General features: G+C 37.8%; 1 protein-coding gene across 5 annotated transcripts in view; it reads left to right on the top strand.

Moving 5' to 3' along the window:
* The window catches only part of LOC136872065 (focadhesin), a 226,888-nt gene that overhangs the window by 136,875 nt on the left and 74,274 nt on the right, over positions 1–15,739 (top strand). For all 5 annotated transcript variants that reach the window (XM_067145921.2, XM_067145922.2, XM_067145923.2 and 2 more), the window contains exon 12: positions 11,733–11,878. In XM_067145921.2, the coding sequence (XP_067002022.2) occupies positions 11,733–11,878 (146 nt within the window). The remainder of the gene's footprint in view (positions 1–11,732; positions 11,879–15,739) is intronic.

Genomic DNA, 15,739 nt, shown 5'->3' with positions numbered 1-15,739 from the left:
GAGGAAAGTGATAAATAGATCGAAGAGTATGTTGGGTTTCTCTGAGATTTCATTGAGATTGTGACTGGCATTAAAGTATTGGTCTAGGTGTATGTAGTAATTTTCCATTATGTCGAGTAAAGGGCCCTTGTTTGCTAATACGAGGATGTCCATGTCTTGTTCGATATCGGTGAAATTATGGTTATAATCTTGCATGTGTTGGCCGATGGCTGAAAACTTGTTGTATTTTATTGCGTTAGTGTGCTCGTGGTATCTGATATTGAAGTTTCTACCGGTTTGCCCGATGTAGTTTTTTCCACAGGTGTTACATTTGATCTTATAAACTCCTGATTGTAAAAAACTGCTGGTCCTGTTGATGTGTGAAGTATTGTGTAAAACGTTCATGTTCTTATAGTTGGTTTTGAAGGCTATTTTAACGCCTTGTTTCTTAAAGATATTGGTTAACTTGTAGATATCATTGTTGAACGTGAAGGTGGAAAATGTTAGAGGTTTAGTTGTTTCTTTTTTGAGGGTAGTTTTTGGGCGATATTTATGTTTATTGATTATCCTTTCTATAAAATGGTTGCTGAAGCCGTTGAATTTTGTGATTCCACGGATTGTGTTGAGTTCGTTCTTTAGAACTTTCTTGGACATAGGTATGCTGAAGGCTCGGTGAACTAGGCTGTGGTATGTGGCTCGTTTGTGGGACTGGGGGTGCACTGAATCTTGGCGAATGGTGAAGGCTGTTTCAGTTGGTTTTCTGAATATTTTATAACTGAAAGAATCTGAGTTTCCAGTGATGGTTAAATCTAGAAAGTTGATTTTTAGATTTGATTCGGATTCTAGTGTGAATTTGATATGAGGATCAATATTGTTGAGTCTTAAGACGGTGGTGGATGTGTTAATTGATTTCTCATTCATGATTACAAAGACATCGTCAACATATGTGGCCCAAAAGAGAATGTTTTCAAATTCATTGTCAATTTTGGTGTATTCGAGGAAATCCAGGTATATTTCTGCTAAGATACCTGAGGCCGGTGACCCCATTGCCAAACCATCTTGTTGATATATGACATTGTCGAAAGTGAAAAAGTTATTATTGAGGATTAGTTTTAATACTGTGATGAAGTCTTGTATCTCTAGTTTGCTTAAGTGGCTGTTTTTGTTTAAATTGTTTATAATTATCGGAATTAATTTTGATACTTGTATGCTTGGGTACATGTTTACAATATCGAAAGAGTGGATAGAGTGATCAGGTTGCAAATTGAACTTGTTAAGTTTTTCTACTAGCTCTGATGTGTTTTTAATAGACTTTTTGGATAACAATTGATAATTTTTTCTTAAGAAACATTGGATGAATTGTGATATTTTGTATAAGGGGCTTGGTCTATAGTTGATAATTGGGCGGATGGGAACTCCGGCTTTGTGTATTTTGGGAAGAGCTTTAGCAGTGGGGAGTTCTGGGTTCATTTGTATGAGTTTGGATTTTTCCTGTTCGGTAAATAAAAATGAAGTGTTTTTAAGAGTTTGTTTAAGTAGTTTTTGAATTTTTTGGGTGGGGTCTTTTTTGATTATGGAAAATGAGCTGTCTGTGAAAACGTTTTTGTTTTTTCAATATATACTTTTTTATCCATGATAACTGTTGCATTGCCTTTGTCAGCTTTGGTTACGATGAGTTCGTTGTCTTTAATTTTCTTCTTGAGGGTGTATATGCGCTTTTGTTCAGCTATTTTTTCTCTATTAATGAGGTTATTTGCGGGGTTGGTTAAATTGTGGAGGATATCAGTCAGTTTCCTTTTAACATCGATTCTAACCTCATTTTGCATATCTTCCGGCATTTTGCTAATAGCTAGCTCTGATTCTGTGATCATAGTAGCGGCTATGTTGAGGCTGTTCAAGTTTGGCCAGTTGTGTTTCGGTCCTTTGGATAAAGTTAAGTGTTCACTTTCACTTAAGGGCGTGTTTGATAGATTTACGACAGCTGGATGAAACTGCGTACGATCGAACGTGTTACTATTGGAGTTTCTAGTTTGTTGGTTATGTAGTTGGCAGTTTTTTAGCCTGTTGATTTTATTCTCTAAATTTGACTGTTTTCTGGCTAGTTCGTAGAATAATTTGTTCTCTACTTGTTGATAGAAAAGTGTCCATTGTGCGTTTGAAAGTAGTTTAGTCGCTGCGAGGTTAACGTCGTATAATTTCTGATTCAAAAAAGATTTCTTCCTGTACAAGAATTTAATTTCGTCTCTTAACCATATTTTGCAATATAAAGAAACATCGGATTTCACCTCAAACCATCAAAACTCAAAACAAAACCAACAAAATATGGTTAAGAGACGAAATTAAATTCTTGTACAGGAAGAAATCTTTTTTGAATCAGAAATTATACGACGCTCACCTCGCAGCGACTAAACTACTTTCAAATGCGCAATGGACACTTTTCTATCAACAAGTAGAGAACAAATTATTCTACGAACTAGCCAGAAAACAGTCAAATTTAGAGAATAAACTCAACAGGCTAAGAAACTGCCAACTACATAACCAACAAACTAGAAACTCCAATAGTAACACGTTCGATCGTACGCAGTTTCATCCAGCTGTCGTAAATCTATCAAACACGCCCTTAAGTGAAAGTGAACGCTTAACTTTATCCAAAGGACCGAAACACAACTGGCCAAACTTGAACAGCCTCAACATAGCCGCTACTATGATCACAGAATCAGAGCTAGCTATTAGCAAAATGCCGGAAGATATGCAAAATGAGGTTAGAATCGATGTTAAAAAAAAACTGACTGATATCCTCCACAATTTAACCAACCCCGCAAATAACCTCATTAATAGAGGAAAAATAGCTGAACAAAAGCGCATATACGCCCTCAAGAAGAAAATTAAAGACAACGAACTCATCGTAACCAAAGCTGACAAAGGCAATGCAACAGTTATCATGGATAAAAAAGTATATATTGAAAAAACAAAAACGTTTTCACAGACAGCTCATTTTCCATAATCAAAAAAGACCCCACCCAAAAAATTCAAAAACTACTTAAACAAACTCTTAAAAACACTTCATTTTTATTTACCGAACAGGAAAAATCCAAACTCATACAAATGAACCCAGGACTCCCCACTGCTAAAGCTCTTCCCAAAATACACAAAGCCGGAGTTCCCATCCGCCCAATTATCAACTATAGACCAAGCCCCTTATACAAAATATCACAATTCATCCAATGTTTCTTAAGAAAAAATTATCAATTTTTATCCAAAAAGTCTATTAAAAACACATCAGAGCTAGTAGAAAAACTTAACAAGTTCAATTTGCAACCTGATCACTCTATCCACTCTTTCGATATTGTAAACATGTACCCAAGCATACAAGTATCAAAATTAATTCCGATAATTATAAACAATTTAAACAAAAACAGCCACTTAAGCAAACTAGAGATACAAGACTTTATCACAGTATTAAAACTAATCCTCAATAATAACTTTTTCACTTTTGACAATGTCATATATCAACAAGATGGTTTGGCAATGGGGTCACCGGCCTCAGGTATCTTAGCAGAAATATACCTGGATTTCCTCGAATACACCAAAACTGACAATGAATTTGAAAACATTCTCTTTTGGGCCACATATGTTGACGATGTCTTTGTAATCATGAATGAGAAATCAATTAACGCATCCACCACCCTCTTAAGACTCAACAATATTGATCCTCGTATCAAATTCACACTAGAATCCGAATCAATTCTAAAAATCAACTTTCTAGATTTAACCATCACTAAAAACTCAGATTCTTTCAGTTATAAAATATTCAGAAAACCCACTCAAACAGCCTCCACCATTCGCCAAGATTCAGTGCACCCCCAGTCCCACAAACGAGCCACATACCACAGCCTAGTTCACCGAGCCTTCAGCATACCTATGTCCAAGAAAGATCTAAAGAACGAACTCAACACAATCCGCGGAATCGCAAAATTCAACGGCTTTAGCAACCATTTTATAGAAAGGATAATCAATAAACATAAATATCGCCCAAAAACTACCCTCAAAAAAGAAACAACTAAACCTCTAACATTTTCCACCTTCACGTTCAACAATGATATCTACAAGTTAACCAATATCTTTAAGAAACAAGACGTTAAAATAGCCTTCAAAACCAACTATAAGATCATGAACGTTTTACACAATACTTCACACATCAACAGGACCAGCAGTTTTTTACAATCAGGAGTTTATAAGATCAAATGTAACACCTGTGGAAAAACCTACATCGGGCAAACCGGTAGAAACTTCAATATCAGATACCACGAGCACACTAACGCAATAAAATACAAGTTTTCAGCCATCGGCCAACACATGCAAGATTATAACCATAATTTCACCAATATCGAACAAGACATGGACATCCTCGTATTAGCAAACAAGGGCCCTTTACTCGACATAATGGAAAATTACTACATACACCTAGACCAATACTTTAACGCCAGTCACAATCTCAATGAAATCTCAGAGAAACCCAACATACTCTTCGATCTATTTATCACTTTCCTCAGAAACAATAATGCAGCCAACCAAAACTCAATCCTAAATTTAATCAAAGGTACTTTTCCGAGACAATTACCCTTTCTCCCGCACCCTTCAACCCCACCGTAAGCCCTCTTCCCCTCCTAAACCACCTCCACTCTTCCTAAGCCATATATAATTTTATATGTGTCATTTCACATTGCATTCTTCATTATAAGGACTTACTGTTTTCCATGATTATATAATTTTTACAACACTAAGCCCCCTTTTATACTTTGTTCCAAACCTCTTATGTATATTCTTTGTATATTTATTAGCTTTTACTCACCTGTCCCATACTAACATCTCTTCATTTACCACATTCACTTGTTATTCCATATTAATCTTACTGTTAAAATTAACATGTTCTTAGGATTTCGTCAAGAGTGATCTTTGCTTTGATGTGGCTGATGATGACCCCTAGATGGGTCGAAACTAGTTCCATGTAATTTTAAAATATTGTGAATATATTTTGTATTGAATAGGTGGAAACCTTTACTGTGTTGTTACTCATATGTTAATGGATACTATGTCGTATGAGCGGCATCCTACACATACCGGTAACCTAACTCTTGTAAAACCTTAAATTATTATTGTTAATATATTTTAATTATCTTTTATTAATTCTAAGTATGACTATACCCTTTAAATATGTATTGTACATTTGAATAACCTCAAATACTTATTGTGAATATGTCTAACCTCAAAATCTGTGGAGTCAAAAACTGTATAAAACTGTAATATTCGTATATTGGGTATAATCCACTATCATACTGTAACATATGGAGGTTTTTGGAAACTTACAGTAATAATTTATTATCCAGATACATGTAGAAACATTAGGAATGTTGTAGAAATGTCTGTGTGTGTGTTTATAAACGGTAATCGAACATTCAAGTTTGATCTACTCCAATCGAGAGGCCGGTCCATCGATTATCTACGTTTATTAGATTGTGTCTCATTCAGAGTGTTGCAAGAACATTCCCAGAAGTCGATAGTTCTAGACAAGCCGACAGTCAGTTAGTGTTGGACTCGGAGTCAGAGTTGGTGAAATCAGTCATTGCGACAGTGGCAGAGAGACAGTGCAGTAAGAGAATGTAGAGTGTGGGTTAGAGTAAGTTGATACTTGTATTAGTCAGTCTTGCCTTGTGATGTCAAAGTGAATAATTAGTGTGTAGAATATTGATATCTGTACTTTTCAGAATCGGCTGTGTGATGGTGAAGTGAATAATCAGTGTGAGAACTTGTTGATATCTGTACTTGACAGAATCAAAAGTAAATTGCTTCAGTGTGTTTCCCTTAATAGTGTAGTATTGTGTGTAACTGTGTGTCGTTAAGGAATAGATGTAGCGACAATGAAGTGGTTTTATGCAAGGAAGTGAATGTATCTCGTGTGATATTTATGAACACCAAAATAAAATCGCATTGAGAACGAAAACTACTAACTTTGGAAGCTGCCCTGAAAGTCCCACATAGTTTGGTAGTTAGGTACCTATGTATGGACATGTGCAGATTATTAGAATAAAATAAAATATTTAATAGTCATTCCAGTTAGAAATAGATATTCCTTGTAATTTGTTTTCAAACAGTTCCTTTTTAGTACTTAGTATGCACTGTATTTCTTTATAAGCACATGGATTTGCTTTTGACATGCCTGTTGTCAGGTTCTTGCACATTTACTGTATTTGTTTATCACAGTGCCACGTTTTCTATGAGGACAATTCTGTTTGTAATTGAGTTTTACTTCAGTCTTGTGTTTATCATTCCTCATTCTGAGTTTTAGTGAGGTTGCAGTCTGAGCATTAACCAGGCTAAAGTAAAGTTTTCTTCTATTAGATATTTTCTTCCAAAAATTGTCTTGACGGACTTGACCTTATAGCACAGTGTCCCATCATGCATAAAAACACAGTCTTCATCAACATACTTGCCCCTCACTTTCTAAGAAAAGATGCGTGAAGATCACTTTGAATGAAATCACAGAAGTAGATGTTTAAGAAAAAAATTGCACCCGAAACATGAATTTAACAGTAATGAAAGAATGAATGAATGAATGAATGAATGAATGAATGAATGAATGAATCAATCAATCAATCAATCAATCAATCATCATTGATCTGCATTTAGGGCTGTCACCCAGCTGATTTCCTAGTCTGTTCTTAAATGATTTGAAAGAAGCTAGAAATATGAATATCAGATATAGTCTTCAAACCTGGCAGTAAGACTCTTGGGTTTATGAAAGCATCTTCAATAACCACCAAATTGTCAGCAGATTTGATAAATTATGTAACAAGTGTCCAGATAGGCAATGGACAATCAAAATGGAAGTGCCCTATCAACACTCCTGCTCGTAACAGTAATGGACAACGTCATAAAATCTATCAAGAAAATGGACAGTGAACCAAACGCCCTGGTATTTGCTGTTGATGTGCTTTTGTGGGGAGAGAGAGAAGCTGAAGTTCAGAAAAAAAACTAATGGAATAATACAGTAAAAAATTTTGGACTGAAGGTGAGCAAAACGAAGACAGTGGAAATGACCATCAACAGGGAAGGAATAAGCTCAAACATATTTCTGGAAGGAGTGAAGATCAAATCAGCTTCCCACTTCAAGTACCTCGGAAGCACAATCCCGAAAGACAACACTGTTAGGCAGGAAATACTCAGCAGGACACACAAAGCATCAAACTCCTACAGTCAAGTCAGAAATCTTCTCTAGGACTGCAAACTACCACAAAAAGCAAAAATGATTATGTACTACACTTACCTTGTACCAATCCTCACGTACAGTTTAGAGACATGTACCCTACTAAACAAAGACCAGCAGAATCCAAGCAACTGAAATGAGTTTCATTAGAACCATGAACTGAAAGGACAAGATCAGAAATTAAGTGAATAGGAAATTAGCTGGTGTCGACGTTCCTTTTACCACTGTCATAAAGAAATGCAGGCTTCAGTGGTACGGGCACATAATGAGAATGAACAGGGAGAGACCTGCCAGAAAATATTCTGACCTTAATCTCATAGGAAGAAGACCACAGGGAAGACCAAGAAAACGCTGGATAGAGACTGTAAGACAGATGAAGAGGAGAGAGGACACAAATGCGGGGATGTACTGGAACACAAGATGTATGAAGACAGAGGAAGGTGGCGAGCGCTTGTACACCACACCCGGGAAACTGGAGTTGGGAAATGATGATGATTTCCAGAGATACGAAGGGAGTTCAATATGTAATGCAACACTTTTTTAATTTCTAAAAGAAGGTTGGTTTTATTGAGGATTCAAATACACCATGTTATTCCCATTATTCCCCAATCATTTTGCTACAGTACCCTATCTTTCAACATAATTTCCATTCAATGCTATGGACTTACGCCACCGTAATGTGAGGGCCTGTATGCCTGCGTGGTACCACTCGACTGGTTGATTTCGGAGCCAAGGTCGTGTTTCATCGATAACTTCTCCATCATCCACATAGTGCTTCCACAGAGTGCCTCCTTCTTCGAACCAAACACATCCGGGCTGTAGGGTGGATGAGAAAGAACAGTCCACTGAAATTTTGTGAGTTCCTGTTGGGTGACTTGTGTAAGCTCTTGCGTTATCATGCAGAAGGCTCACCATGCTTTTGTCCACTGCCAGATCTCTGTAGACATTATGAAAGCTCCTATGAATATCTGTGATGGCCTGGCTTTCCGCTAAAAGAAACTCAGTAATGCTGTCTGTCTGGTACGCACCCCTGTTACAGATGCCATTTTGAAGGTTAGTTATAGCACTGCCACCTATCAAAAATTAATGAAACTCTACGAGACGAAGCGGGAATATTCGAAGATGTCCCAAACAAAATTCTGATTTTTTAAAACTAAAGTTGGCCGGGAAATAAAATGTGTTGCATTATATTGTAAATGCCTCTCGTAGATAAATTCTCCTAAAATATCCCAAAGTTGGATTTTAACTTACTGCATGAACCAAAGAATTACTGAACAAATTAACTCGTCAGTGCAGGAGCAGTCACAGTGCATGCCACTCACTAGTGCAGGAAACATGAAAGCATGAACAGGCACTTAGTATGACAGAGATGCGGATGCTGTGTTGAAGCCTTGGGTGACACATTGAGATCACATGTCAATTGAGACTGTTCGTCTGCATTTGAGCATCGCTTGGATCACAGAGATGATGTGGGAGGAGTGGCTAAGATGATATGGGCACGTAGTCTGAAGTGCTTTGGACTAACATGGATTTCAAATTGGACCATGTTGAAAGATGGCCAAATGGAAGATCCAGTAAGCGGTGGTTAGGCACCGTTATGCAAGACATGAGGAAAAGACATTGCCACACCTGAAGACGCATTTGACTGCAACAAAGGGTGAAGATATTGCAAATACACTTAACTCTCGATTAACAGGGATAATGTAGGTTTAAGGCTTCCCGGATAAGTAAAATCTCAGTTAACCGGCAAAAAGTTAGAAACAGAACAGGCGTACTGAAAGTACAGTTAAAATGATAATAAATTATTCTAATGGTTCTACTGTATTGTTTTTTTATTAACTTACCCAATACTTTGCAGTAAAAGTAGCGCTTAGCACAATTAATAAATGGAAAAATAAACAGCACTTTTCGTTGAAACTTTTTAAAATTTTGCTAGTGGCTTTACGTCGCACCGACACAGATAGCGCGGAATAAACATATTTTCCAAATAAGAACGAGAGGCAAGATGTCCTGATTATGTGACCACCATTTTATAACAAAGGAGTCACCAAAGAACGTTTACCAAACAGTCAACACAGCAATTTTTTTTCGTTATAACCTAAGAGTATTACTTGTGCTTATTATCCTAATGGTTTTTCGTCTTAGTTTTTTCTTTATACAGCTGAAGATGACCACTAAGTGGTCGAAACATGTTCTGTAAGTGTTAATATATATTCAATTTTGCCTGAGGCAAAAAATAAAGTATCGATTAGGTGGTTCTTTATATTAACTTCTTGATTAAAGGCCTAGGAGTCGGAAGGAAGCAGCCGTGGCCTTATTTAAGGTACAGCCCCAGCATTTGCCTGGTGTGAAAATGGGAAACCACTGAAAACCATTTTCAGGGTTGCTGACAGTGGGGTTCGAACCCACTATCTCCAGGATTCAAGCTCACAGCCGCGTGCCCCTAACCGCACAGCCAACTCGCCTGGTCATTGAAACTAGTAAGACAAAGAAAAATATTCTGACTACCTAACTTTACTGTTTCTGAAAATAATCAGTCATAATTTTCTGCTTTTGTGCTGAGAAACACTTTTTATTTATTTTGCTTCTCAGCTTTCTCAAAGCAAATTTTTTGGTGATAACAGCATCATCCTGGCCCTCGGTGTACTCCAGCAATGTCTCGACATTTGCCAAGGCAGCCCCATGCGTAACGGTTTGTTATGCTTGTGCAGCGCGAGCGGTCGTTTCCCCTCCTGATCACTTTCACTTTCCGCACCCTCCCTGCCCTTTACTGTTTGTCTGTCAGGTCTTTGTAGCCTTGGTTGTTCTGGTCACAATCGAACCACTGACGAATATTGTCTTCATCAACTTCCTTCGCGGTTAAGCTGTAACGCGGTTGGTCCGATTACGGTAAATCGAGAGTTGACTGTATGCAACTTTCCTTGTACAGGAAAGAGAGTTCAAAAAATAACCAAACTTTGAATATAACTGTTTAGGAGGATTACCTGCAGCCTAGTTAACTTTGTCTCATCATTTATTAATACAGTGTTCCTAACACTGCTTACACATATGAAAACAGTACCAGTAGACAAATTGTGGGGTCGAGCTCAATTCCAGTGTGATCTCTTCAGTTGGCTGATATTGTTGTACTTGCAGGATGAATTTCAGTTTAAGGAATAAAGAATGACTGTTGGGGCTACGTCAGGTGAGTAGAGTAGCTAAAGAAGCACAGCTACCTTCATATTTTTCAAAAATTCATAAATCAACAGCAATCCTTCAACATCTTGTCTTTTTCTCCTGAAATTTTCTCTCAGATGTCTCAAGACTTTGAGATAATATCAGGTAGGAATTCCAAATGCAAAACTTTGTTGAAGTTATAAAAGACTGTCTACAACACTGCCTGTAATATTCAGTCATCACAACAATTGCAGTACATGTCTGCTTGCTCGCAAATGTCTAATACCAGTATAAATGGTCCGTTATTGGACATTATAAAGTTTCCAGCTAACTCATTCCTGGTTGCCAGCGTTTCGTCCTCGTGTGCTAGGTTGGGCTCATCAGTTGGTACCTAGCACACCTACCAAGACGCTGGCTAGTGCATACCGCGGAGGCCACTGCGTAGGCTACTTGGAGCCACCAGCATTGCCAATGCACTATGAGAGACTTTGTCTCTTTACCAAAAATGATGCCTGCTTGGCTATCAGATGATATAGATGTTGATTCCCATTGGAAATCTGAAATATTTGTCCCGAATGAGTAAATTTATAATACCAATATAAATGGTCCTTTATTGGACATTATAAATTTTCCAGCTAACTCATTCCTGGTTGCCAGCGTTTTGCTCTCGTGTGCTAGGTTGGGCTCATCAGTTGGTACCTAGCACACCTACCAAGACGCTGGCTAGTGCATACCGCGGAGGCCATTGTGTAGGCTACTTTTGGCTAGTTATTTAGGAAGGGTACCAAGCAAGCTGGCCATGTGGTTTGGCTCGCGCAGCTGTGATCTTGCATTCAGGAGATGGTAGTTTGAATGCCACCATTGGCAGACCTGAAGATGGTTTTCCGTGGTTTACCATTTTCACACCAGCCAAATGCTGGTATTGTACCTTAATTAAGGTCACGGCTGCTATCTTCCTTTCCTTGCATCGCCAAAAACCTTTGATGTGTTAGTTTGATGTTAAACCATGAGCAAACATAAAATTAAATAGGAATTCATTGTCGCTTACCAAGAAGTGCTACACTTTGCATTTGAGCTGCATTTCAATGTTCAGTTATTTTTGAACAGGTTTCATGTTTAAGGAAGGATGGGTATTGAGATAGAAATAGGTTTTCACTCTCTTTAATCAAAGGGAAGGGCCACAAATCGAAATCTTTGAGAATGCTCTGAGTTTGACCATTGTCTTAACGTAATATTGTAAGATTGCTAAGTACTTCTTCTCTAACCTATGCATGATATGCATTAACGGTACTATTTTTTTAAACTAATATTCCTTGCCTATGTCTTTTTTCAGCTCCTTGTCTAAATTTAACTTAGATCAGCTCAGTCTGCGTACACTTCCTGAATGTTATCGACAAGGTCTTAAACTACCAAGTTCATATGCAAAAACTCCTGTGGATGCTGCTCGCAAGCCTGAGGATGTTCTTCCGTATATACCTGGTAAGTAGGAGCCTGAAAGGAATATTTTTTTATCTACAAGGGTCATTCCTGAACTAATGTACCACATTGTCTTACAGAGCCAATTTTTATTCTGCACCTTTGCTAATTTTACAGTGTATTGCTATGTCCTTTAGGCTTACAATGTCACTTACCTACAGTACCTAATCTCCATCCTTCTGATTGCCTTATGCACCTCAGAACAAGCACATATGTGCCTGCATGGCAAAACTCTGGTCCAGCAAGTCTAAGCCACCATGTAGCTGCCGTTACAACGGCAAACCGCGTTCTGCAAGTTGAGTCCTTCATTTTACCAAAGAGATGGTAATCAGGGGGTTCCAGATTATAGTTCTTAGGCAAGTGAGGTAATATTGTTCCCCCTGATATTCTGACTGATGTATGGTCAGGCGTCCTGCAACAGTAAAACATCCTACTGATGCTGATGAGGTCAAACATGATTCTTTTGAGCATTCTCTTTTAGAGTTGCCACATTTAGCTTGGAATTAATGGTGGTTACTTAAGCCACAATGTCCATCTGTATCTATGGAGAAGGTAGCCAGTACCTTTCCTGCTGAAGGTGCCACTTCGAAATATTTTATGTTGGGGGTGAATCCACATGATGTCTCTGCATTGATTACCGCTTCTCTGGTCTAAACTGGTGCAGCCATTTTTGTCCCTTTACAGGCATTGACAGCAAACATTTCTCAATCCCAGCTGCCCCAGTATTCTGTACGTAAGAAGCAGAAAAGCAGAAAAGATAATAGTACTTGTCAGTTAATCAGAAGTACCAAGGTGTTAAGTCCATTCAAGGAGGACTGCTGGCTCTATATTGTACCTGTTAATACTAGTCAACAGCCGGAGAACACTGAGACACCTCAGGGGTGCTTAGTTCACAAATAGGACACCCAAGTAAAATAACCAAGGATGTGGCATGCATAGGAAAATGAACTTAAATTGTGGCATATAATAAAGAAAATACAGATTGAAATTCATATATGGCATGGTTTATTAACAAAAAAAAATCACAGATTGCCATTCTTCAATAACTATGATAGTGGAAAAGATTCCTAATAAAATTAAAAATGAAGCTCTTGACGTACAAACAAAATAATCAAATGGGATGGTACATGATTTTTCGCCCTATCTTGCCCTAATACATCACAATTACATATTAATTTCGATAATTTTGTTGAGGTAAACAGATTTCATTTAATTCACTGAAAGCTCTGGGTTCTGATGATCCACTCTGAAATATTATAAAGAAGAAAATAAAATTAAATTTTGTATGATAATCATATTAAGTTTTCAATTATTTGCCCAAAGTTTACATTTTTACCATTACATAATTTGATGCTATAATTTCTCTTTAAACTTAATCGACTCAACGAAATAATTATCTGTTCAGTTACCAGTCGCTTACTGGATTAGCGAAATTAAATAAATAACTAAAATCTGGAAATATCGTGATAGTCATTTTAAATGGTCTGCCTAACACAAAATCTAACTTCTGAAATGCCACATCACAAATCCTGGATACGAATATCAAAGAAAGTAACACTGCCTACATAGTATAACAACATCTGAGGCAATAAGATAAAAGGTGAACTCAAAACTACCATAACCATAATTACAATACTAAGTCACACTAATATTTACAAAATATTTTACAATATCTACACATTTGGCTACACGGAAGATGATCATAGCATCAGAATACCATCGAATAATTCTAGGATAGCTAAGTGTACCTCAAGTTTTCTAATATTCAAGCAGATGACCTGGATGAAAGTCCTCGAACATTCGGGAAAGGTCTCGAATTTGGGCAAAGTCTCGGATATTGTTCCAGAACCACCGTGAGTTAACGCGAACATTACAGTTACAAATTATGGAGAACTCGGGATAGAACCTAATTAGACATAATTCATTGAAGTCATAGTCAAACTCCAATATATGCAGACTCATCATCCAAAATCACGCAAATATTCACCCTATTACAATACCTAATTGTCACTTGCCTCAATAATCATCTTCTATAATCATGGCGTGACTCTATTCTCGAAGAAATACATCAATTATGCACTACAATTTTAATCTCTCTCGAAGGCAAAATTATCACATTAATAATAGTGAAATCTATAATAATGATCCATATTATACGACGATACATTTGTGATCCTCCCCGGGATCTTACAAATTCATTACAATAGCATCACGCAACAAGTCCTACGCGTATATACAGTAATTCTCGAAGATCTAATCCATCTACCGGTTCTCGAGTCTCGATTTAACTATCTCTACACTGCACTTACATACACGGGTTCTGATTCAAAGTGACGGAATCATTTTTCAAGACTTAAATTCAAATATCACACACCATTATATTCCAACGGATACCATATACAAGTGTAATCCGCTTCTGTGCGACGACTGTACATCCTGTAAAATCTAATCTATGTACTCGAATGTTCTAACATCATTCTCCACCAATCGTGGCCATAATAAATTTATAAGATGGAACCATGAGAATTATTACCGCCAGATTCGCCGAGCATAATTCACAAAATCACGTATACCATTCAATATCACATTATGTCTATCTAACGGAGATAAATATGTGAAGATCATCTATTAGTACTACAATATGGCAAAGTAGTACAACTACACAACTGCGACAAACTGCAAAACCATTTACCAATTATAACTACATAACTATCCCACTACGGAAGAGATATTATTATACAATTGCGTCGACTTAGCTTTACGATGTCTTCATGATGCTGGATGGCTGGCCGTCCTCAATACATAGTACAATTATCTGTGCCTTCCTCTCAACCCATCGCTGCCAGCTACGATCTCATAGTTTAGGCCTCCATTCAGCACTCACACGCATGGCATTAGGTAACATCACCATGATGAGATTCATAACTGTCCTCTTCTTGGATTTCAAGCTGAAACTGGTACAATAAAAATTAATAAATTTGTCACACCACCAATTCCTGGAAATATTGTCTGTTCTGCTAGTTTTTTTATGTCGCACCGACACAGATAGGTCTTACGGCGACGATGGGACAGGAAAGGGCTAGGAGTGGGAAGGAAGCGACCGTGGCCTTAATTAAGGTACAGCCCCAGCATTTGCCTGGTGTGAAAATGGGAAACCACGGAAAACCATTTTCAGGGCTGCCGACAGTGGGGTTCGAACCTACTATCTCCCGAATACTGGATACTGGCCGCACTTAAGCGACTGCAGCTATCGAGCTCGGTTGGAAATATTGTCCAAAGAATATACACTGTAGGAAGATCGACTTATCTTGACGTCTGTTGTATTATGTGCGTTGACAAACAGAATATCCCAAATGATATATATTTGTGGGGTATACAACTACGTTAAATCAAAGTTCAACTTCTTCAGATCAGCATCAGGTATAGCCGCCCGCTATCGAACCAAGTCCTTCGCCTGAATGTCGTGTCGAAGACTGCTCACGTACGGCGATTCACTGACCCAGTAACCTACTTTCACCATCAGCTGGCGAGCTGGAGTCCTTGAAGCTTTGCGCACGCGTGCTCAGACCGGAAATCTCGTCAAATTCACAACTGTAGTAATTTCCCACATTTGTTTTACTCGTAAGATAATATTCAGAAATGTTATCATTATTATAATTGTTATTATTGGAATATACATTACCTTTCCAGCACGCTGTTTAATAGTATCACAAGTAGTTTACTTAGTTGGATACAGCAGGTGACGGTCTACAGGTTTATCGTATGCTCGCGAGGCGTGCTCTCTTCCTTTCTTCTTTCTTTTTTTCTTTCTTTCATAAACGGGTTCATTCCTAACCGCCGACACCAGTATGAAGTCTTATGGCT

This window comes from Anabrus simplex, chromosome 4, assembly GCF_040414725.1.
Source record: "Anabrus simplex isolate iqAnaSimp1 chromosome 4, ASM4041472v1, whole genome shotgun sequence".
NCBI classification, from domain to species: domain Eukaryota; kingdom Metazoa; phylum Arthropoda; class Insecta; order Orthoptera; family Tettigoniidae; genus Anabrus; species Anabrus simplex.
Note: the sequence above shows the minus strand (reverse complement) of the source record. Positions and strands in the feature narration are given on the sequence as shown.